The sequence below is a fragment of the Pieris brassicae genome, chromosome 2 (assembly GCF_905147105.1).
Source record: "Pieris brassicae chromosome 2, ilPieBrab1.1, whole genome shotgun sequence".
Classification (NCBI taxonomy): Eukaryota; Metazoa; Arthropoda; class Insecta; order Lepidoptera; family Pieridae; genus Pieris; species Pieris brassicae.
In genome coordinates, this window is record NC_059666.1 from 11196592 (window position 1) to 11220466 (window position 23875).

General features: G+C 34.9%; 1 protein-coding gene across 3 annotated transcripts in view; it reads right to left on the reverse strand.

Moving 5' to 3' along the window:
* Nucleotides 1-23875, reverse strand: part of LOC123720193 (ecdysone receptor) — an 80042-nt gene that overhangs the window by 36099 nt on the left and 20068 nt on the right. For all 3 annotated transcript variants that reach the window (XM_045676726.1, XM_045676727.1, XM_045676725.1), the window contains one exon: nucleotides 18036-18311. In XM_045676726.1, coding sequence (XP_045532682.1) covers nucleotides 18036-18258 — 223 coding nt within the window. In that variant the 5' untranslated portion in view covers nucleotides 18259-18311. The remainder of the gene's footprint in view (nucleotides 1-18035; nucleotides 18312-23875) is intronic.

Here is a 23875-nt window from a genome sequence, read left to right on the forward strand (position 1 = left end):
GAAATTTACAGTACAAAAGATCCAAATACATAGATAGAAGGCTTAGTATGGAACAAGTGTAATAAATAGTTCCTGATTTAACGCAGATTTGAGTGTTATGTTTCGCACCATTTAGCAAATTTCAAAAATATTAACCATCTCCCAAAATCTAAGAAAACGAATTCTCTTTAAAATTGAATGTGAATTTAATCAATACCGATGGAATCTAAATATTTTTGACACAATACAGACAGCTCATCGTTAAAAAATTAATACTAATTCGAAGAATCTGCCAAGTTCTCAGTGTCAAATAAATCTTTACACCGTGAATAATGTAGGGTTTGTGAATAAATTAATTTTAGTTAGTTTAGGTTAACAGAAATAAACAAAAAGTTGTGCCGGGGATTTCCAGCGTGCATTTTGGATAACATGTGTAGGGAAGTGGGAACACTCCCTTCGACTCCTATTATTCAATCATTGAAGCGTTGTCATGGTAACGCATATCTTTACATCGATTCACTGTATTGTATTCACTGACACGTAGAATATAGTTAAACATTTTATCAGAAAATAACTGTGTCTATTAAGAATATATGACAAATAACCAATAATAACTATTGCATATTATTATTTAAAAAATATATGATTACGTAATAAGGATCTAATTACTTGTGAAAAATAATGAAGATACAGGATAAATGAACAAACCAGCGTTTTTAAAAAACGTGTGGAGAACGCTGGTAAAATCTCTTACGAGATACCTAACCGTCTAGCAATATATCGAAAAGCCCCATTTTGCTTAAAAGCAATAAAGGTATTAAGTCGACAACAATCTTCTGACGATAATTTAAAAGTATAATGCGCCCGCGCCGAGTCTCGACCGACCATGATATTTTTCAAAAGATCTCCATGAATTATTTATTTCTCACGTAGACACCATTACAATTATTTCTTTTCTACTCGAAGGCAACAGCTAGTGAATAATAAGTGCCTGACTTAAGTTATCCAGCGCCACGGACCTGTTTTAAAAGAACTCGCGAATCGCAATAGTTCTGATGCATCTCTTCGCTAAGATAAAAGTGTAATAGTATGTAATAAGAGTAATTAAACCGTTTTAATGAAGTTTGTGCAGCGATGTGTGCTCACTTTCTCTTGCTTTACAATTATTACATGATATTGTTCTGAGTTCTTCCTTTTACTTATAATAATTTCTACTTTAATTCGTGTACAATGGCGTTATGGTCATCGTCTCAGCACAGATCCAGTCAATTGATTCAGCGTTGTTTGGATAATGGAGAGTTTCGTTACCTTTTTCGTATACCTACTGAGACGAAGAGGGTGAAAAGGTTTCAGAGACCGGACACTTCGCATTCTATACACAAGACTGGCCACTTGGACATGGGTTAGAAAACCGTGAAGTAGGTAAGATATCGACAAATTGCATATTATTCTCATGTAACTAAACATGAAATGCCTTTGATAAATAGAATTTTGTTCAGTTTATATAAAGTAAAACTACCAATCAACGTAAACATTTTTTTTATTAAACTACCGAATGCAGAATAAAACAAATGGTACTTGATTCTATTCTAAGCGATACCGATTAAATGATTACTTATAAAAACTATCTAATCATAATGACTAAACCATGTATGTAGATAATAAAAATGTAATAAAATTAAAATCAGCTAAGAGTAACCAACCGAGGATTGATAAAGATGTAAGAGGTGAACGACCTGGGTTAAACTTGACACATTTCGGTTGTCCCAATTGAACGAGATCATCAACCTTCGGGAACCCGGTCGCCAATCAGTAGGGCTGTAGAACGGTGTGCCAAAAAACTTATTGTTCAATTCTTACACAATCGTTGAATTTCGAACAATACTCCTGTAGAACTGCCACCATTTCGATTTTTTATTTGTTAGTAATTTTAATTAAAATAAAAGGAATGAGTAGCCGATGTACTCGATATATATTTTAGACTTATTATGAGACTAAAGCGGTACAATGCGGCCAACAAATTTAAACCAAATGAAAAGATCCCTGTTTTTTTTTGTACGCTGACGTCATTTGGGATGCAATAAAAAGTGCAGGTAGGGGTCCGAACAACGACCCCATAGACCAGTGACGTCATCCGAGTGACAATGTTCGGCGTAAGCGCATCGAGACCTCGAAATTTAACGTTACTTGATAACGCATATCTTGATTTTATCAAAAAGAATGGTTTCCGTTTATGTTAGCAGCAACATGTACACATATATTTACATTGTAACACGGTGATCGCAGCTGTACTTAAAATGGTTCATTTTAATTGCGTTACAGAATTCACATTTCAGTATCTGATTAATTGAAGAGGAAAGTTAAGCTGAATTGCCACTCAGGAATCCAATTAAAGAAAGTCCCAAAACTGCACGCGCCTTGCGAGGGTTACATTCCGAGAATTCTCTGCCTGCATAAGGATCAACAAAGCCAAGATTTTTTGCCCGATCCGATGTATAAGTATACAATTTGCACCTAGCCCGAGTCAACGACCTCCGGCCAGCTGTTTGTTGGGAAGAAGACAAGTGCACAAGACGGGTTAATACAGAAGCGATTCCGCTACACACGATCCGTGACAAAAGAGACGTGGATGATGACATCATTATTTTCCTCTTAGGAGATGGCGATAATAATCACACGACATGAGCGACCGACTAGTCATTATAATTCCAATAAAATATTCCGTCGAGCACTTTATGTAAACTAAAATAAAAGCCATTTAAAGTATTTTTCAAGTTTTGTTGGATTGAATTTGTAAGTTATTAATTCCTTGCTTTGTATTTTAAATAGACTGAAGCCGACTCGTAATTTATGAATGCGTTGAGGAGTCCACGTCGGGCGTAGGTCATGAGGAAGCATAAATATAGAGAAGTCGATAGCGGCTTAGCCCTACAAACCCACAACAGCTGTAGACACAACGCTACGATACAACACATGCACGCGACCCTAGACACACGCACACGTACACCACCTATAGACACACACAGGTTTATGTACACCAGATGCCCGACATGAAAGAGACGCAAATACATTTCAAACTTATAATTGAACAAGACGCAATCGACGAGGAGGAGGTTTACTTAACGAGGTAAGACATATTTTTTTCTATTTTCACATTGAAATTAAAAAGTCACACAAGTCTAGTAATTAAAGAGAACCTGTACTCACTTCGCCAGAGTTTGAAACAGTAATGAACATGCTCGTAATGTTTAATTTCGTCAACACGTGCAAATGAGGATTTGTTCGAGGAAGCTTATAGTAAAGTAAACATCAGCCATAGCGGCGAGGCCGTTCTTAATTAACATACAGATAGTTTAATAAAAGGCAGGAAACAAGCAACGAGGGGAGTAAGCAATGAAGCGGTAAAAATAGAAGCGGAGGCGACAGGGACGCGCAGGAATCGATCCCTTGAACAATGTGACGATGCAACGCACACTGCTAATCAATAGTGAATGACAAGACGGCGGGAATTTAGTATCCATCCATCGACAATCTGCATTTAATGTTTTTTCTTTTTGGTATTTAATGTTATTTAATATGTAACCATGTTAAACCTTCTAATTTATTGTAACTTGATGCAAAAAAATAGAGATTTACCTCAATAATGTGTGTTTAAAGAAAACCAAATTATTTAAAAGACAACAAAACAAAAGTACCTGCAGTACTAATCATAAAAATAAAAACTTAACTTTAAGTACTAAAGGTAAAGTTGGTCAACATTCATTATTTTAATAAAAGTGAGTTCGAAATGCGGAAGTGACACGACCGAGTGTAGGGCAAGGCAGCTGAATGGCGTCCCGTTTATTTTAGTTTGCGAATCCGCAACTACGTCAACGTTGAGGCAGGTCAGGTCCAGGCACAGGCACTCACTGTAAGCCCTAAGTACGGGGGGAGCGTATATAGGTCATCGAGGCCCGAGGGATCGGCCCTGCGAAGCGTAAAACAATTCTTTTTGCTTTCAACTGCACTTATCCGACGGCCCGTAGCATGAAGTTTATCAGTGTGTTAGGGTAGGTCGAGGTTATTGTCCTTTACTCATATCATATTCGTCTTATCTATCCACTAAGTAATTAGCTTTAACGTTTTTGGGTACAGATTCTGAACACGCGATCCTTTTCTCACTCTAATCAATACTCGAATAACAAAACCGACACTGTTTTTTTGTAATGATTTGGTTGAGCTCTGTGGGAACGCCACGGGAGCCCACCGCAACCATATCATCTCGGTGCGGCGAAGCAAAACCAAGTCTAGACTCTGCCTACACTATTATTTCAATAAACTGATATACATGATATCATTACTTTCTCTACGAGCTCGTAAACACGTAATCATCAGATATATCATCGACGGACGGATTTATAAGCAAATAATTATGAGCTTTACTTGTTTTGTAGGGGTTTTAAAGTCGACGGGTGGTCTGAGCCGATGTTAATCGAATCTTACGACGTAAATAAGGTCGAGCAGTGCTAATGTTTGGAATGAATTCAAAGAATCACGGTCGGGAATCATTTTAATTATCGAATTTATTAATCCCTGAGAATATGTAAATTGAAGTCAAACAGCGCAGCATTCTTTTTTTGTAAGATAATTTTCAAACGCAATACTTCACATTGCGATAGGTGATAATTTTCACCTTGCAAGAAAGTATGTTGATAATGAGTCAGCGAGGCAGGCATGTACCCTTTGTTATCGGCGGTGTAAATGGCCGCAGACTGCGGTCGGACGTGGTGCCCTTCAGCCGAAGGCCTTGGCTGCATTTAGACTCGGTTCGACAAACTCCATGCCGTTTATTTTACTTTCGTCGTATAGACCTTTTGAGAATTTGGAACGATCGCTATTTCTTCGAAACGCAAATATGGGATATAATTTTTTCTAGAAGGCCGGTGACCTCAGGGACCTTGGCCGAATTTAAACGCTGGGTCATCGATCGCCCAAATCGTTTCTCCGTTTTATAACTTTTCCCGCTGGACTGTAAAGTTTATGTTTGCTCGTTTCCTTACGATCCGTCGAAATATAGATGAGTAACGTTGTAAAAACAGATGAAAACAGAATGTTAAGATTTTTTTTACAGTAAAACAAGAGTTTCAAAAACTTGTTTTGATTAAAAATTAACTCGCCATTTACTTTGAGTTGATGTTATGAAGATAATAAATGCAATATTACTACTCGTATTATTTTTAATATCACCAGATTCCAGGAAAACTGTGGCCGAAATAAGTTCGTGTCATTGCTTCCTTCTCTATTACTGGGTTACAAATTGATCCAAACGAGCACCAGCAATTAACATACTACTGTAAGACAGCTTCTCGTCTTATTTATTTAGGTATCTTGTCGAAGTATTTCGCTAACTCGAGGGATTCTGAATATCTTGGAAATTCGAAGTTAAGATGAATGTAATGAGCGAGAGGAATTTGAGTAGCCAATGTCCTAAAAGCAGTTCGCACTTCAATATTTTCCTTTAATGGTTATGACCGGTCAGTTTTTATGATATTAAATTTTAACACCTAAGTTCAGGAAAATACAGACGCGAAGTTGCATTAGTTTTTCATTTGCTTGCGTAAGCTTGAACATACTTCAATATGAGTTAGCAAACTTTAGTCTTTTTAATTTAAAAGGGTAAAACCTAGACAAGAATTAAACAAAATTAAAATCCTAAACTAAAAGTTTTTTGAATGATAAGTTGGGGTTTTCTAGTTTTATCAGATTGTAAGATTTAGGCGAATTAATTATGAAGTTAATATTTATTTTCTTGTTGAAAAGCAAGAAAGTAAACATTGATTTATTTAGCAAATCATTAGAGCTAAGTTGGAAACTCGAAGGATAAGGGTGTCTGAAGCAAACAAATTATTTGCTGAAGATATCTCTGGTATTTGCTCTGTCAAGTGGTTTGACCTTCAATTTGAATTACGATCATAAGAATTTTAGGAATAAATCATTTTAATGCAGCTGTATATGTATAAAATATTTATTTTTTATTATTCTCGCTTTACTGCCAAAAGCAGCTTCAAAACGTGTTATAAAACGAATATTATTTTTATTATTAATTATAATTGTGATGTTTAAATAATAATACTGAACGAAACAGAAAGAGTTCTCGTTTTATCTGAACCCTTAGAAAGTACTTATACAGAAATAGCATTCATAATTTATATGAAGCACGATTGTTCTTTATAAAATTAACACGCACATAAAGATAAGAAAGAAAACAATTAATCAAAGACAGGGCTGCACCTTGCAGACTTAAATTCTTAAATGCAAATTAAAATATAGCATGCAGGTAACATTGTTTTTTACGTTGTAATTAATAATAAGATATAGTACCATTTGGTAGTTGAATTCGATTTCGCGAATATTTTATCTTTCATATCCAGAAAAAAAACCTTCGCTAAATTTATCAAAAACGATATCGGACTATACTTTGTCTGAAACTTTTAAAGTTGTAATTTGACAATGACTAAAGACAAGTGGAAATTACATTCAATTCACGAAGCAACGTTATGATTTACTTAAGTTTTCAATTAACCTTTGAATCTTATACATTATATTCTATTATTGCTATTGATAAATTATTGTTTACAAAGTCTTTGTTTATAAGAATGTCAATGAAATAAGATAAACGGGGGAACTTCGCACTTTTTATTGCTTACAGATATAAAAGCCACACGAATGTTTATTTCGCAGATATAATAAATAGCAACAATTCTTTCAATTAGAGATGGATGATAGCATCTAGTAATAAATTAATCGCTAAAACTGACACTAGTGCATTAATCATAATCATGAATATGATATCACTGTCATGATACTGTCTGAGAGTACCCGATGAGCAAAAACATGACACAAGGATCCTTCGGATGTATGTAGAATCTAAATAATGCATAATTATCTCAATGTGGGCAGATAAGTATCAGATCATAGTCCACGCAATTAGGTACACACACAATACACGTTATTAGGATTCTACTCATTTCGAAAATATTATAAATAAATTAATAACAAAAACATCTGCAATATAATAGGTGGTAGCATTAATCATTATGCTATTTAAAATACGACATTTATAAATAAAACAACGACCATGATAAATGGAACGCTGTTATTGAAAATTATTTTTTTACGATTCAATTTAACAAGGCCAACGACTAGTAACGCCATCTAGCGATGTACAGTTTAATGGTTTTGTCCAACATGATTGTGTACAGCCATCCTAATCTCAGTTTTATTATTGAATACATTTAAAACGATATCATATTATTTAAAAATATCCCACTGAATCAGATGAGTATCATGAACGTAAAATTCAATAAGGTATTTTAAATTCAAATAGATAAAGATTAAAGCCATTGATCTTTGCGTAAATAAAATGTAGTCAAGGTTGCCGCGAGTTCAATCTACGACACGGTTTCCACTGCTGTATATTGTCGCTATGAAGTATGAACATACTTCTATGCTATGAACTCGAGTGTTGCAGTCAAGAACGTTCATTTACCGGCCTGCGTCATTCGCTTCGCGCACTAGTAACACCATCTAGCGGTCAATGTCAGAATGTCGTTGGCACACAAGTTACAAGGTAACACAACAGATGGCGCTACTTACCAAAAAAGCTACAATCAGTTTAATAATTACATTATTGTGTGTGAAATGTTTAATATAAAAATATAGTAAAACTCTTAATAGCAATAGTTCAATATATTTTTTGTGTTTTTTCGAAAGTGTTTAATCAATAAAATTCAATGCCTTCGGTTCCTGTGACAACGGGGTGCTTTAAATTGCACCCATGAAACATGAAAAAAAAATAACGATCACTTTATTGGAATATAGAACGTTGACGCTCAGCGATCTTCATTTTTATTTGCATTAAGTTTTACGGTGGTATGATACTTTTAGTAAACATGCGAATAACAAAGTGTGTTGACTCCTGCAAGGGTTCGCAGTCGGCTAAATTAGCACCATTTGAAAGTGATCTCATCGGGCAGAAGCCATTACTCATTGGTCGTCAAGTTACGCAGTCCTTTAACTGGCCTAATGAAATTCGATCCACTTGTACGTATTATTTCAGGCATATTTAGGGCGATATGCACACCTACTGGTCGAGTATTCAACGAAATCACAATACAGATGTGATTTCTTATTAGAGTAAAGCCTAAGTTGTAAAGAGAAAGGTGACTTAACTTTTGGAACACAAATCCTATAAAAGAGATTATACTTCGAAAACTAAGCTCGCTTACCTGTATTATCAACATTATAAAGACTAGACTTACCTGAAAAAGAAAACAATGTTATTTTAAAACTTTAACTTTTTATAAAAGTTATTATTGCGATTTGCGAATTACTCATTTGAATTAGCTCATGATTAAAATTGTTAGTTGTCTTACATATATACCTAAACAGTTCGAAACCCGTGTATCAAGGCGTGACTGAGATTCGATCTCTTGTTGAGGACACGTCAAAACATTTTTTCCTTGATGGATACTGACACTTTGACAGCACACAATAATCATCACGTTGTATCAATTCATGCCAATTATTGAGATGCCGATACATATTTGCTTTTAACATGAATAACAATATAGTACTTTTTCAAATTTTCGAATCTAGATTCGGATTGAGCGAGAAACTCTGGTTTATTCATCTCAGATAAACGGTAACTCTTATTTAAATATACCAAAGTCGATGTAACGTCTCATAAGTTTAATAAGACTGGTCCGTAATGCTGAAAGAAAACTGTAAAGAAGCCTTTAAAAGAGAAATGAAGTGTACGTAACAATGGACATGCAGAAGCTATTCTCTTGCATATTGTTTGTACTTTGTACGTGTAACGTAATATTCTTTTCAATAAATTTTCCTTTTCATCTAATTGTTTAACTTTCGTACTTTAGATTACTTAACACAATTTATTTCCAACTGAAAGCCCACAAAAGCAAACTTTACTTGAATTACAGTCGGTGTTATAATTCCGGTAATATTATGTCTTGTCTTGTTTTATCTTATATTTTTTAAAACATTAGGTACTCCATGATAAGTCTCGTAACTCTACATTGGGACATGGGGTATATACATTTTATGTCCGTTTCATATATTATATAAAAGCCTCAGCCCTCTTCCTATTTGGTGGATACAAAAATAATTTCAAAAGGGTATAAAAGCTTTTTAAGGCAGTGCAACAAATATTATGTTTCTTTAACACTGCTTCGAAGACGCAATTAATTCACAGAGAAGTTTGCAAGAGTTTATAAGCAAGACTTAATGCTAAGCTTACGGATAGTTAAATCTATTGGCAACATTCAGAACGCTTGAAAATGTCGTGTTATAAATACTGGATGACTATCATTAGCCGTCTGACGTTATAATGTAGCTAAGTAAGCGTCTTAAGTGCAACTTAGTTTAAGATTTTGTTAAGATCGTAATCGAAGTAAGCCAACATTAACTGTGCTGAACTTTCGTAATGTTATCCTTACCACAAACTGAAACGTATCAAGAGATTTTAATTTATAGTTTACAAGTTTTTATGTAGAAAGTTAATAATTTAGCTTAGCCCTATGAAATGTCCATGCCATTTATAATCTACGTCGTCACGATTCTCTTAGGGAACTATTTAAAAAGATTAATATTATGACAGTACCTTGCCAATTCATTTATTTAAATATTGTGTTACATACCGTAAGGAAGAATCTACATATTTTTAGTAAAATAACTGATAGACATAATTTTAGCACTAGAAATAAATATAAAATAGCTCAACCATCTTTCAGATTAGCTAAAGTTCAAACATCGTTTATGGGGTGTGTAAAATGTTACAATAAAATATCGTGTGACATATTAAAACTAAATGAATTAATTTTTAGCCCTATGAAATGTCCATGCCATTTATAATCTACGTCGTCACGATTCTCTTAGGGAACTATTTAAAAAGATTAATATTATGACAGTACCTTGCCAATTCATTTATTTAAATATTGTGTTACATACCGTAAGGAAGAATCTACATATTTTTAGTAAAATAACTGATAGACATAATTTTAGCACTAGAAATAAATATAAAATAGCTCAACCATCTTTCAGATTAGCTAAAGTTCAAACATCGTTTATGGGGTGTGTAAAATGTTACAATAAAATATCGTGTGACATATTAAAACTAAATGAATTAATTTTTGTTTTAAAGTACACACAAGCATATGACAAATTAGAGGATTGTATTCAAAATAAGAATGCTTGGAAACATGCTGGTCCTGCTCCATAGAGCCTTGACAAAATCAACCAATTTGATTTTGTCAAGGTCTAATTTTATATATTTTTCTAATGTAATTTGTACTGTCATTATCTCACACACTGTTTTATTGTTTTTTTTATTACTCTTTAATGTATAGCATTCTACGGTTTCGATATTTGTAAATATGTCAGGAACATGTATATTAACAATTCAATAATTGACCTGTATAGTAATTCACATATAATTATTTAACTAATGTATATAGATATTGTAAGGATTTACATTTTAAGAGAGTAAGTTTGGAGTTTCTTGCCCATTCCTCTCCACACGAAACTACCTTTTGAAAGGGGCAACTAGAATCTTTAGCAAAAGTAGCATTTTAGGTGTTCTAATTAGAATAAATGATTTGTCTTTGACTTTGTCCAAAATGCGAGAAAGGTTGTTTTAGTTTACATTTAAACTTATTTTAAATGTTAACTTATTGTTCAAACTAAACATCTAACATTCATCAGCAAAGAAAGAGCCGAAAAAGATGTTGTAAGCAATCGTATCTATATATTATTTGATATTTGTGATAGCTATTTTATTATCTATTCATTTCTTAAATCGTTTTATGACGTAAACACTAAAAACATATTGATGTTGATTCTGAACTTTTGGCGATATTTCCGCAACAGAATTTATTTTTATGATGTCGGGCAAACCGTCTGAAACGCAGTGCGCAAGAGTCCACACGCCCTTGAATACGGATGAGGCGGTGTCCGCTCATAGTTTATGTATGCGCTGCAGTCGCCCTCGGCTAGTGAAAGGAGTATGTCGATATTGCTGCTAATTTTAGTACTCTCAAAACATGTCAAAGAGATGTGCATGTGTGCTCATACACGCAATTAACTAGTTAAAGACTATTTACTCATGTCCACTTCAATGACCATTCAAGAGTCTGGTGAACTACGACTATAGGATTATAGTTAAGGGATGAAGTACTCTTGCTAATTAAAACGCAGCATACGTTGCATTTACAGAGTTTATAGGTTTACTTGACGCACGCTTAACAGCAGTGACTACTTTTAGCAGAAATGTAGCTTGTTCATTGCAACGCGAGAGAAAACGGGTCTGTAAATTAAAATTGATAAGTTTATCTGAACATCATTCGGATTCAATGTTATATATTATGATACGATTTTAACTTTAACGGGAATAAATTAATGATTTATTCCATACATATATTATTGATGACGTGACGATCAAGTGACGATTTAAACAGAAGTAAAGATAAAAACAACTATACTTTATCATATCACTCTAATTGTTCTGCACAACACTTCTACATAGATGGATATAAAGTCCATAATATTCAAAAGTACTCTAAATTAATAAGTGACGTAAATTAAATGTTCCGTGATTAACAATTCCACCAGTAATTCACATACAGCTATACTTCAGCATAACTTGTTACCGAGTAATTCTTAAAATAAACCAGTTCTCAATCGCGGTATAATTTTACGTTTTGACCTCAGAATGCTAAATTACTGCAAACCCGAAAAGAATATTGATAAGATTTAATACTTATAGGTATAATCAAGCTAAGAGCGTGTCACTATTTATAGATTCATTAGGAAAGCCTTCATTACCCTAGAAATAAAACGGTACAATGAGTCTGATCAGGTCATACATGTACCTCATAGTGGTTTGTTAAGCAGAGTGTAATATGTGTAATGTGGCGGACACACACAGCAAAAGGAGACATCATATCTATTAAATACGTGATTACGATTATTTTGTTACAAAAACATAAAGACTTGTCATTTTTTTCCCGTTCTACATGCGTCAATTGTTTGTTTAATGTAATTCCCTACACGAGTGATGGAAGGATCACGAACGAGCGCACCGTGCCGACCCAGGACACGAAAGTAGGACAGTCCCGGATCGTCCCAATTGCATGGGTCCTCCCGACCTAGCCCACTAGTTCATGACCCACTTGCAATGAGCGACGTCTCATTGTATGAGATGGCTAGATCATATCAATGCCTTAAACATTCGATTACACCTTTGGCCAAAAAGCCAGAAATATAAACAATAAATTTGCGCTTACACAACTGTGAGAGAGCAAGGACACAGATCCAGAGGCATATCAGTAATCCTTTGCTTAACGTGAGTAAAGAAAAACAAAACTGCAGAACTATTTTTAATAATATCTGACCTACTGGGACTGGGACTCGCAACGCGGCAATTAAAGTTCTTATCTATACTGGAAACCTACGCGACTCAATTTACTTCGAGTTTTGTAATTACAGACATGTGAATGTGATTCACAAGATCAATATTGATAATTAACATTCTGAAGCTATTTAGCAAACCATACTTGGTTCGTGCGCAATTTTACTTTGGTGAGATCTACATCGCCCGGCCACTTAGATTGCATATATACATGATGTATATATACGTACTCGTATAGCTGGATATTATATTGATATATCAGTTTATGGCTAACACAATTCAAGCAAAAGTTAATAGTCAACAATTATTATATCAATGCATGCACGAAGTACGGTCGATTTCACGCGTTGATGCTCATGAACAATAAGATTTCATTCGGGATGAATCCACTTACATATACACATCATATACTTATACTATACGTTAAATGGTAGTACTAGCACTTTTGCAACTTTTTCGTTAAGGTATATTAATAATGACCCATACCAATAACGAAAACAAATACTTAAATAAAAATAGAGTACATAAATTGTTCATATAAATAATTCTAAAAGTAAAATCTAGAATATACATTATACTGTATTGAGCATAACTCGAGTTCATAAAGCATGCTTCTCAAGGATATTTCGTACGAAACAAACAAACGTGAATAGTAAAGTGATCTAGCGACACCTACGTAAACGATTTAAGTGTCAATAACGTTTTGTTCAATTCGCACATCAATTCTGTTCACGGATCGACAATGGCGCGCCTTTTGGCGGAACGTTTGTAGTTTATACTCTATGGACGAGCCCCGCCCACCGTGCGATGAGCTCACTCACTTCCGGTGCAATGCAGCCCGTATACTTTTCCTAACAAAATCGTAGTATGCAAATATATTTTATCTTAAAAAGATTTTTGAAGAGCCCATGTCAGCTTCCTAGCTTTTTCGATGTCTGTTTTATTTAATGTGTATTGAGAAAATTATTTGTATAGTCTCGCAAATGAACATCCGTTCATTCATTGCATATTTCCTTTTTACTTCATAGCATCGAAAATAGCGGAATTTATAGAATATACTCAGGTACAGGAGTAAAACTCCAAAAATACATTAAAGCTGCTGTAGTAGGTACTTCTATAATTAGGCACAGATTTTCCCTTTGAGGTTGCAAAGATGCAGCCAATAAGCTATATAGGTATAATGATTTCTAACGAGAGGATTAAGACGGGTTCACATTATGGGAGCAGATTGCGCCATGCTGAGTTCACACGGGTTCAAACAGCGATAAAGTTGGCCTTGGCCCCTTCCACGATAGACAATGCTGATTATGAAACGATTTAATGAACTGTTGGAGGTAAGGATTGCATTGCCGAGTTTCTTTCAAAACTTTTGTTTTTCCAACTTTTCAGCGTCGAGTTCGAGTTCACTCAAGGTTTGTTAACAAAACGAGATGGTTCCATTCTTTATAAAATGTATATTTAGAAGTGTATAAAAGTATTAATCATGAAAATTATTAATGAATGAACAGATCTACTGTTGTGAAGGGTTGGTGACCTCATTTTTTTGGTCCCCCAGGCCACACGAGTCGAGTGAATGAGGGATGTAATTAATCATATGAATTTATTTAATTTTAATTTAAAATCACCACAAGCTACATTTGTAAATACATGTTACAAATTAATGAAATGTAATACACGTGTTGCCGAATAAGCCACTTTGTGTACACAATGAATATACAAAACAATTGACACAGTGAGGCTAATTTGGTCGGTAACATTATGCAATTACATACGAACCGGCCGGGATTGCCAGTTGGCAAACTGCATGTTTTCCCAATGTTTTCACTGGCTCATTAACCTTTTTAATAAGGTCGAATATAATAATCGAAATGCGAATCAACGTCTTTTGGGTCAGTGGGTATCGGCCACGAGTATATTCATTCACTATTCTACCCAACTCAACACACTATCACGTGCTATCTTGTTTAACTGCTCTCGCTAATTAATTTTGTTTGTGTCACACGTTTCGTAAGTATTACTTAAATTGTAATTAGTTGAAAAAATAATATCACTTTTACCCATGACTCAATACAGGATCAAAAAATAATATGACGTCTGTTTTGTGCCTAAGGCTGACTTTACCTTCTTAAGTTTCTCACTGACCATTGTGGCAGGGCAAAGGAACCCAGATGTTTAGAGATAAATAATATATATAATATATAATGAAACAATCGTTGACAGTTTGTCAAGCAACAGAGCTGTTACCATTTCTTAGTTCCAAATGCCTAATTAAACCTTTAACTAAGACATCAAGTTTTTGATAAATCACAATCATAAGAGTTACAGCAAAACTTCGTTTTACTAACGACGATATCAGTATTATTAATGAGGTATTGTGATTATAATGCGGAAGTCATTTAAAGCCTTCATTTAGACCAAGTAAGGTCATTATTAAATTTATTGGTGAGTAAAAAAGATGGAAGTTATTTTCCATGACAACATAGTAAGACAGCGTAGAAACTTTATTTAAGCAGATAAATACAACATTTGGTTATAAAAAAAACACTACAACTACAACACTATATCTTGGCTAATATCTGTTCTGGATAATCTTTCTGGGTAGGTAATAGATTCTGGGTCTTAGACGTGTTGCTTTCCTGACGATGCTCTCCATCATCATGTGTGTATATAAATGTAAATTATCCTTTCTGGAGTACTTCGGTTCACTGTCATTTCGTTTAGTAAAAAGTTATATTCAAAAGTGAGAGTATACATTGTTGGTCGAAAGATCATGAGAACTGTTTTGGTATTAACGAAACCACGATCGAACTTTCTAAGCATCAATATGATTCTCTACGCCATAATTTAGAAATTTCTAGTAATAATATTTTATTGCTTTCATGTGAAATATATTTGTGTTATAGTAGTTTCAAGTTTTGAACGAGGTCTTACTGTTATAAAGCAATTGCAAATATATTGTCTCCCGTTTGTTTAGCAATGGAATATCCAAAATATAACTATTGTTCAAGGTTCTAAGGTTTCGAGCAATTACACAAATCAGACAATTGTTTAACTTCTAATTGACAGCTAAGATCCGCCATTTAATCCCCATGTTAATTAAAAATATAATTTAATAGTGGAACTTAAGTAGCTTCGGTTTCATACTTATTACATGACGGTACATAATACATAAATTGATAAACTTGACCGAGACGAAGGTACAAACAAAAAAGATAATAACCAGCGCTTTGATGATCTTAACAAGCATTTACTAGACTTTTTGCTTGTTAAGCCGATTTTTCAACCGATAGACATCAGCGTAGCGTTTAGCGGAAATTGCATTGATGCATCAGAGGTAGTATATCCTGTTTGCGTATTAGATAAAGGCTAAATAACACTACACGCCATTAAATTATTTAAGAGGCTTTGACAATATTTTTGTAATACTCATCGAAAAGTGGATCGGAGTAGCAATATTGCATGACGTAGTAGGTGGATATTTCTTTATAATATTTGATACAAAAAGTTCAACAAAATTATAAAGACAAAATAAGCTTGATTAAGCAGTCCATCAGTACCGTAAAATAAATCTTAACGAGGAAATAATGAGGGGACGCTGCAACGTGATGCTCCGACGCCGCAAATATTTTTCGTTGAGACAAGTTTGTTAATTGGTTCTTGGAAACTCGGCCCAGTTCCAGATCAAATGAATATAAGGGAAGTGAACTTAATTTGGCTGGCAACAAACTTACACTGTCATATAATAGTGGATTTGATTATGGCAACTCCGTTAATATATTACGTAAATTTCATCGCAGCGTTATTAGTTAGCTTATTTGCTTCCAGATCCGGACTATGGACTCCACTAAACCAAAGAATATGTATGGTATTTAAAACATTCGCAGTTGTACTTAGATTTATTTATACAGTATTCCGTCATTTTTTTCAGGGAAATCTCTTTATTCGTTTCAAGACCTTCAGAATCTCTAGCGCTTAATAAATTCTGTCAAGTTTCGGCTACGTCACCGACGATACACGATGTTCATAGACATAAACACGTGAACAATGTTCTATTTTAATTTCCCTGATCTGACCCTTTATGAATATCAATATTTCATTTAAAAATAATATCCTATTGACTGCTTTATAAATTTCAGCATATCACCTTCCTAATATTTACAATACGAATACGTTATAAGTATTTTATTTGGGAGGGAGGAGGACGAGCTTTGGGAAGTAAATAACTTTGCTTTTTAAGCGAAGACGAAATCGTCAGCCAGTATCTAAGGCTTGATTTTTGAAATGTAACGTGTAGTTGGCTACTTCAAACATTAACAGACAAACAGAACTCCGCTCCCACAATACGAAGAAAATATCGCAATTTGTATTTGAAGAAAAATATCACTTGAATAAATAATACTCGAGTGTTATGTGAAATTTGAAACGGCTGTTACTAGGTATTTCGTGTACATACAGAGTGTGGTAGGACCGAGGAAATTTTTTGTTTAGTTATAGCGTAGAGCAAGGTGAAAAATGCGATTTTTAAGAGCCCTTTAAGCCTGTGTAAGTAAATAGAACAAAAATCAACAGAGCGTTATTTATTATCAAATAACGCACTTAAGCAATTCTCGGGTCAACGACCTCATTATCTAGTAGCGTGATAGCGATAAACACGGAAAAATCCTTTTTAACGCCGATAAAACACTGCCCAGTTTCGAATGAGCCCCGAATTGCTCGTATCAGCTCGTGCGCTCGGGCTCTTTATCTGAGTTTTTTGTTGTGGTAACAGAATATTAACAAAATTATGTACGTCCTTGACGCGTCGGTGGAGTCAAAGAGGTCGAGAGAAGTCACGTATATATTAAAATATGTAAATGACTACTGCGGTAATTATAGTTTAAACAATCGCGTATTATGTTAGGTATATTGCAAGTGTGGCATGAAGTATTATTATGTACTTTTGTTTAGCGGCATAAAATCGAAGGTACAGTTATTAAAATTTGTGTTAATTTTTTAAAAAGATATTTTGCATATAAGTAATACGAAACTGGAACTGGAACGTTATGAGGGATTGCATTGATCACGGAAAATTACACGATGTCTGCGTAAATATTTGTATAAAAAACTTGGTGCCTCTGATGATTACGCGTGAAACTAGCCTTCTATACGTAAAATGTTTCATAAAGATTAGAGACGGAGAGTAGCTCGTTTTGCACTTACATAACAAGTTATAATTGAGTAAATTAGCTATTATGGAGTGCCAATAGCCAACAATCCTTTGTATTCGAAGTTCTGAGCGACAAATGGCAATATTCGAATCACGTATAACCACTTGGGGGTCTCAGGCCTTCAGCGAGGCTCTTGGGAAATGGACTATTGTTGTTCCAAGCTAATGTTATGTGGGCCACACTCCCCACTGTGACGCAATTACCGTCACACATGATACGAGTGGGGGACGCAGCTTCAGTAGCCATTTAAACAGTTACACAATTTTGTTCTTGAAATTCTCCAAGAGGGAAATACACTTTGTGGTTGCATTATAAAAATATTTGTTTACTTCCCAATACGTGTCAACGAGAAAGGTACATCCAAACTAAAGAGATAAACCTACCTATCTTTCCATTCGGGCTGTAAGGTCCATAGCTGCTTGACGACAGCGGCGAGGAGTACCCGTTCGGTTGTGGCTGGGCTGCACCCGGTGACGGGGAGCCACCGCCACCAGCCATCCAATCCCTCGCGTGCCCGTTCAGGGGATGCCCGTTGTGGCTGACCCCCGGTTCGGCCTTAACCTGGCTGGGCAGGCCTCGGTAGGCCACCTCGTGTTTCAGGTCCATACCGCTGCTACCGCATGCTGTTGAGCCACCCCCGCCGCCCGCACTCCACACTTCTGGAATAACAACGCCTAGTTAATTTAGGTCAACTGATTCAACTATTGTTGGTATCAACAAAATCGCGACTTTAAGGTGTAGAATGAAATATATTAATATTTAAATTTTTTTAATCAGTACTACTACAACTACTACTCAAATTTCTGTATCTATTTCATGATAATTTGTTAATCTTCGACTTTTTCAGTCTAAGGCAAGCTGGTTTCCTCAAAATGTTTTCCCTCACCGTTCTATCGAACGTTAAATGCGTTAAAGCCACTAAGCCAACATTGCTATATTTTATTAATTTAATTGTTTATAAAAGCTAGCCAACACTCGGCACACTGATACATTTTTAATAGAACCACAATATAGAATTTTTAACGTGACAAGCAGTTATAGGTTATATATACATGAAAAGATAATACAAATATTAAACAAAACAATTAAATCATAAAAACTAAACGGTAATCTATTTTAAAGTGTGATGGGAGCAACTATGAATATCCAGACCCAGGCCGTTATTCAGAATGCTCAATCTGGAATTTGGTGAGTTTTGGCCTAAACGCGTTCTTCTGAAAGGAGGGACAAATAGGATGATGGGATACCTGGGATATCTAGAGGGTTCACGAAATTTTTTAATTAAGTTAAAAGTCTGGGGCAATCGATATATCAATTAATTTTCTACGTTTCTCCAATGACAGCAACTTAAAGTGCGCTAGCCTGGTTACGTAAATATCATAAACAATATAAAAATAAAATAATATCTCGTCGTTCGTGCCGTCACGCCAATTTGCATATTGCAATTAACTAAAATAAAAATCTCAAAATGAAATTTCATTTACCGCAAAGTAGGTTGTGTGACCGATGTGGAGATAAGCATGCATCGGACTTCAAAATCTCCATTCGTTTATACCCAAGGTTATAAAGAAAAAAGAAATGAAAAAAAATGCATTATTTATTTTAACCGCCCCGTTCAATTAGCATGTAGCCTTCGTGGTATAGTAAAGTAAAATTGAAAAAATGCAATTGTTATACGTCCTCGTATCGCACTATGTGTTTGTTATAGGTAGTATATTATCCCTAGTGCCTAGTCGAACATGTTTTATTAGCTTCACAATATGGATAGTTACAAACGTTTTACGACGAAACATAAAATATAAATATGCTGTGTGCTATTTTCAAGAGTGCCGACTATAAACATTTCATTTAGTTAAAACTTGTATGATTTACGCTGTAATTCCATTGAAATTATTCAAAAGGCACATTTTCTTAAATAGTTTTTTCTTCTTTTCTATGTAACTCTTTTATTGTAGCATTACAGGGCGGATTGTAGTGAATGGATACGTACTATGACTCAGACATTTACCGAACGTGTTACGACAACGAATATATTATTATTCACTAAACTATTAAGCTAACACTGCTCGCGTTGGCCTGGAGGCTTCAGCGTGCGAGTCTCATCCATGAGGTCGTAAGTTCCATCCCCAGCTGTGCACCAATGGACTTTCTGCCTAGGTGCGCATTTATCATTCGCTCGAATTCGGTGAAGGAAAACATCAACATCAACAAAAAGTCGACGACGTCCGCCTCGTCAGTAAGGCACACGAGGCTCATCACCTAGTTGCCTATCAGATTAACAGATGATCATGATACATGAAACCTGAGGCCAAAAAAAATATAGTGTAGTTTCTTTTTACTAGTAACTACTTAAGTGAATAGAAAACAATGGGCAGGAAACGTTAATTTACATTACGCATTACGTATAATGATAGGTATACGTGAATTTTTACTTTTTTAACTCAAACTAAGGAATTATCGTAAAAAATTGTTTAAATATTTACCTCGAACAATAGTAAGATTATGTAAAGTACCTAAATAAATACAACTTTTAGTATAAAATAGTGACGTGTATAGGCATTACATAGAAATAATATAGGTAATAAAGTAAGGGCAGAGTGCAAGAGCAAGAAGTGCGCTGGCGGGGATTGCACAAGAGTAGCGCGGGCGCAGAGAAAGCGCGTGACGTCACGACCTCGACATGCTCACCTACTTGCTCGTTGCACCAACCCACTTCTGCCAATGACGAGTTTTCTCTTATAAATGCAAACCCAACTATTTTATAGGTGACGCTTAATAAAAGTGAACTTGTTTTTGGGCTGCTGAAGTTCTAAGGCTGTAAATTTTCAAATACTCTGTCGTTGAAATGTTTAACAAAATCTCAAAAGGAAAACGCGTAACAAACATTTCTACATTTTTCTCTCCTAGAAATTCACATTTTTATACAAATTTTCGCTATCTTATTTACGATACAGGATATATTCAGAATATCTTGAAAATAAATTCAAAGCAAAATTGTATTTCAGGAAGATATTACTTGAATTATAACAAATTCAATAATTTTCATACGTCTATTCCAAACCGATACTTTCCTATGCTTATATCAGTCGATCCGGCGCCAGCCATGTACTACATCTGTATTCTATATGCATATAACAATGCTGTCGATCTTTTAAAATAGTCAATGGCTTGGATGCTGTCAGATGCAATAATTGTTTTCTAGATAATCCTTGCTTTATAAATTCGTAGTAACCAAAGACATGCCTTGCATTCACTCTTATTTAGTAAAATAAAAAGATCTTTCTTCTAAACAAATATGATGGATAAAAGTTAACCGCTTCTCGGCTCTTTTATAGAAGTCTTATCAACCCAAAATGACTCGTCCGTAACTTGGAATTTCGTAGAACATGACGAGCCTACACAAACATGGCCTAATTCGCCGTTCGCTGATATTTCATTCGAGGAGGTTATGATTACGTCACATACACCGACGGCTGGCCTTGTTATGGCAGATTTGTAAGCTTTGGTGAGTTCGATAACCGGCGCGGTGGGATTTCAACGATTGTTTCATCGTAATTAGAGAGTTTGAACGCATTGGGGCCACAACGTGGTGGGAGCGCTGTGGATGGTTAATAGGTGTATAATGCTCCATAGACTGTCTATATCCGCACGCTACAAGAGTGTGAAAATTATGCTGAAAATAAAACGAAACCTTAAATAAAAGCCTGTAAGACAAAACAAATTTTACAAAGTGTACACAAATTTGCTTAAAGGTCTGTGTTGAGTTGACGTTGAGCCTTGTGAAGCGTAATAAAGTGATTGTGGTATGGAAAATTATAATTTTAAGAATCTCACCGTAAAAACAAAGACTTGTGACAGCTTGTCGCCAATAAGAGACAAGCAGATATTATACTGAATAAATTAAGAAAGTTAAATGACGTCTCCGCAACTGCTTTGCATTGCATTACGTATGCAACGCTCTTGAGAAATTCAGGGATGGGATGACTTTCCCTCGAATGACATCTTTTACTATCGCCGCGTTCTTGTATAACTTGAATTAAACTTTAGAAAACTCTTTTAATCCATTAAAAGTCAGATTCGTTATAAAAGCGACTGGGATTTCTGTCGTGTGCACTATTATTTCTCATATGTGAATTCTCCGGAGTGCTTTAAAAGTACGCTTACTCCGCGTCGAAGAATATTTCGAGCAGATGACAGTCCGTGTTTACTGCGTCTTATTTCCAGTTTGAAAATGGCGAGTTGAGACGATCGGAAAAGCGTAAATGGAAAGATTGGTGAAATCCGCGCGGAGCATCACGTACCCATTTCAACGTTTATCAACATTACCGACGGGATGGGTTCAATTCTATATTTTCTCCTTTTGTCTATTTGCATTTTATGTATTACGACATTAAGGATGAGAAGTAAATATTATTGCTTCTATAGAGGCTGGTGTGCTGGTGAACGATTGTGTAAATCAAAGTCAAAATAACTTTGGTTCATATAGGTATACAAGTGCACTTATGAACGTCAGGAAAGAAGTTAAATCAATTCTAAATTTACTTTTACTACCAGTTCGCAAGTCAAGCGTAGGCGTAGAGCCAGCAAGAAACTTTCCTCCACTCTTTTAATCGCTAAGTTTTGAGTCATACAAATTGTTTGAACTGAAGCAAATCAATCTTAAGGATAAGGAACATTTAAGTATTCGTCAAATTTATTAAAGTATTCGTTATATAACAACAAATAAATAATTTGTACATACAACATGGATTCAAGAAAATATTAACCGGATAGTGTCATAATATTTAATTCCTTAAACTTATTCCGTATACCGTATTGTTGGGGAAACACAACAAATACCCCGAACAGCCCAATTCTGCAGCTCAAATATGGATTGAACAACAGGACCCCATCGTAGAATACCGTGCGACATAACGCCGTGAAAGAAGTTATGATACACTATTTTAGCCATGTTCTTATCAGTAAACTGTCGGATTTTCTTTACTGCATATGCTGCAAAGCTCAGTCTATTCGAAAGAGTCACTATGAGTGGGCCCCACTGGAGTTTACTATCTAGTGTTATGCCTAGAACCTACTAGCTACAGTTTTGTTAACAAAGTTAAAGTGTCCTTAAGAAAGTTACGGACACTTTAACTTTTAAGGTTACCAATATCTCGCATAACGCTAGTAGTGAAAATCTAATACATTTTGTTTTATTCTCATTAAGCAGTAAGTTATTTACATTACAGTTACAAGTTAACTATACGTGAGATAGAATTGAATAGGCGCAATACTCATAAAATACTTGGAAATTATCTTTTAACTAAAACTATAAGTCGAAGTCTAAGAATAGATAAATAATGAAATATATCACCATAACAAAAGATATGACACAGTAGAATTAAATAAATAATAGTCAAACAGAAGTCACTTATTGATACGATCAAACTAGAAAGGGATCTAGGAGTGTATGGGCCGAGATCTTAATATAGAAACTGGTTTCATTTGTCAGTATTGTTATGAAATACATAAGCCAACTGATCACATCTTGCCCAAACACATCTCAGCGATTTCTCAATAAATGGCGCATAAAGAGCAATAATCGTACAGCTTGAGATATTAATGAAGTTCGACATTCGGATTTAAGATAACCGAGCGGTGGTTGCAAACATCCGGTCGCAATACTTAAAATAAACATAGGCCAGCCTATACTTTTAATTGAGAAGACATTTTGTCAATTGAAATAAAGCAATTTTGTGTGCTTAAATGCGATTATTTATTTTCAAAGTTTAAATAAAACGATAAAATCATTTACGACTTTGTAAATCTTACCACGCTAGAAGTCCTTCGTCGTGTTCTGGTCTCTGCATGACAAGTGCCAAGAATAAATAAACGTGTAATTTAAAACCTCATAAAACTTATGAGTACATTACTCATAAGCTTCACAACTGCTCTTGACTCCAATTATTGAAGATCTCCATGGTGTCCTTTGGATATTTTTATGGCTGCTGTAAATAACCACGCACTGCCACACCCAGGTTGGCTTTATTGCTACCTAGTCATGCCTTCGTTTAGATTTTGTCTAGAAATAACTCGCTACCCAGATTTTATTTATAATTTAATATTATAGTTCGGAAAAATATTTTTAAAAACGTTCTCCGTGTCGAGCAATTCATCGATGGAAGTATCACATAAATGACAATTCGTTGTTTATTTTAGTATTTCTAAAATAAATTGGTTAGAG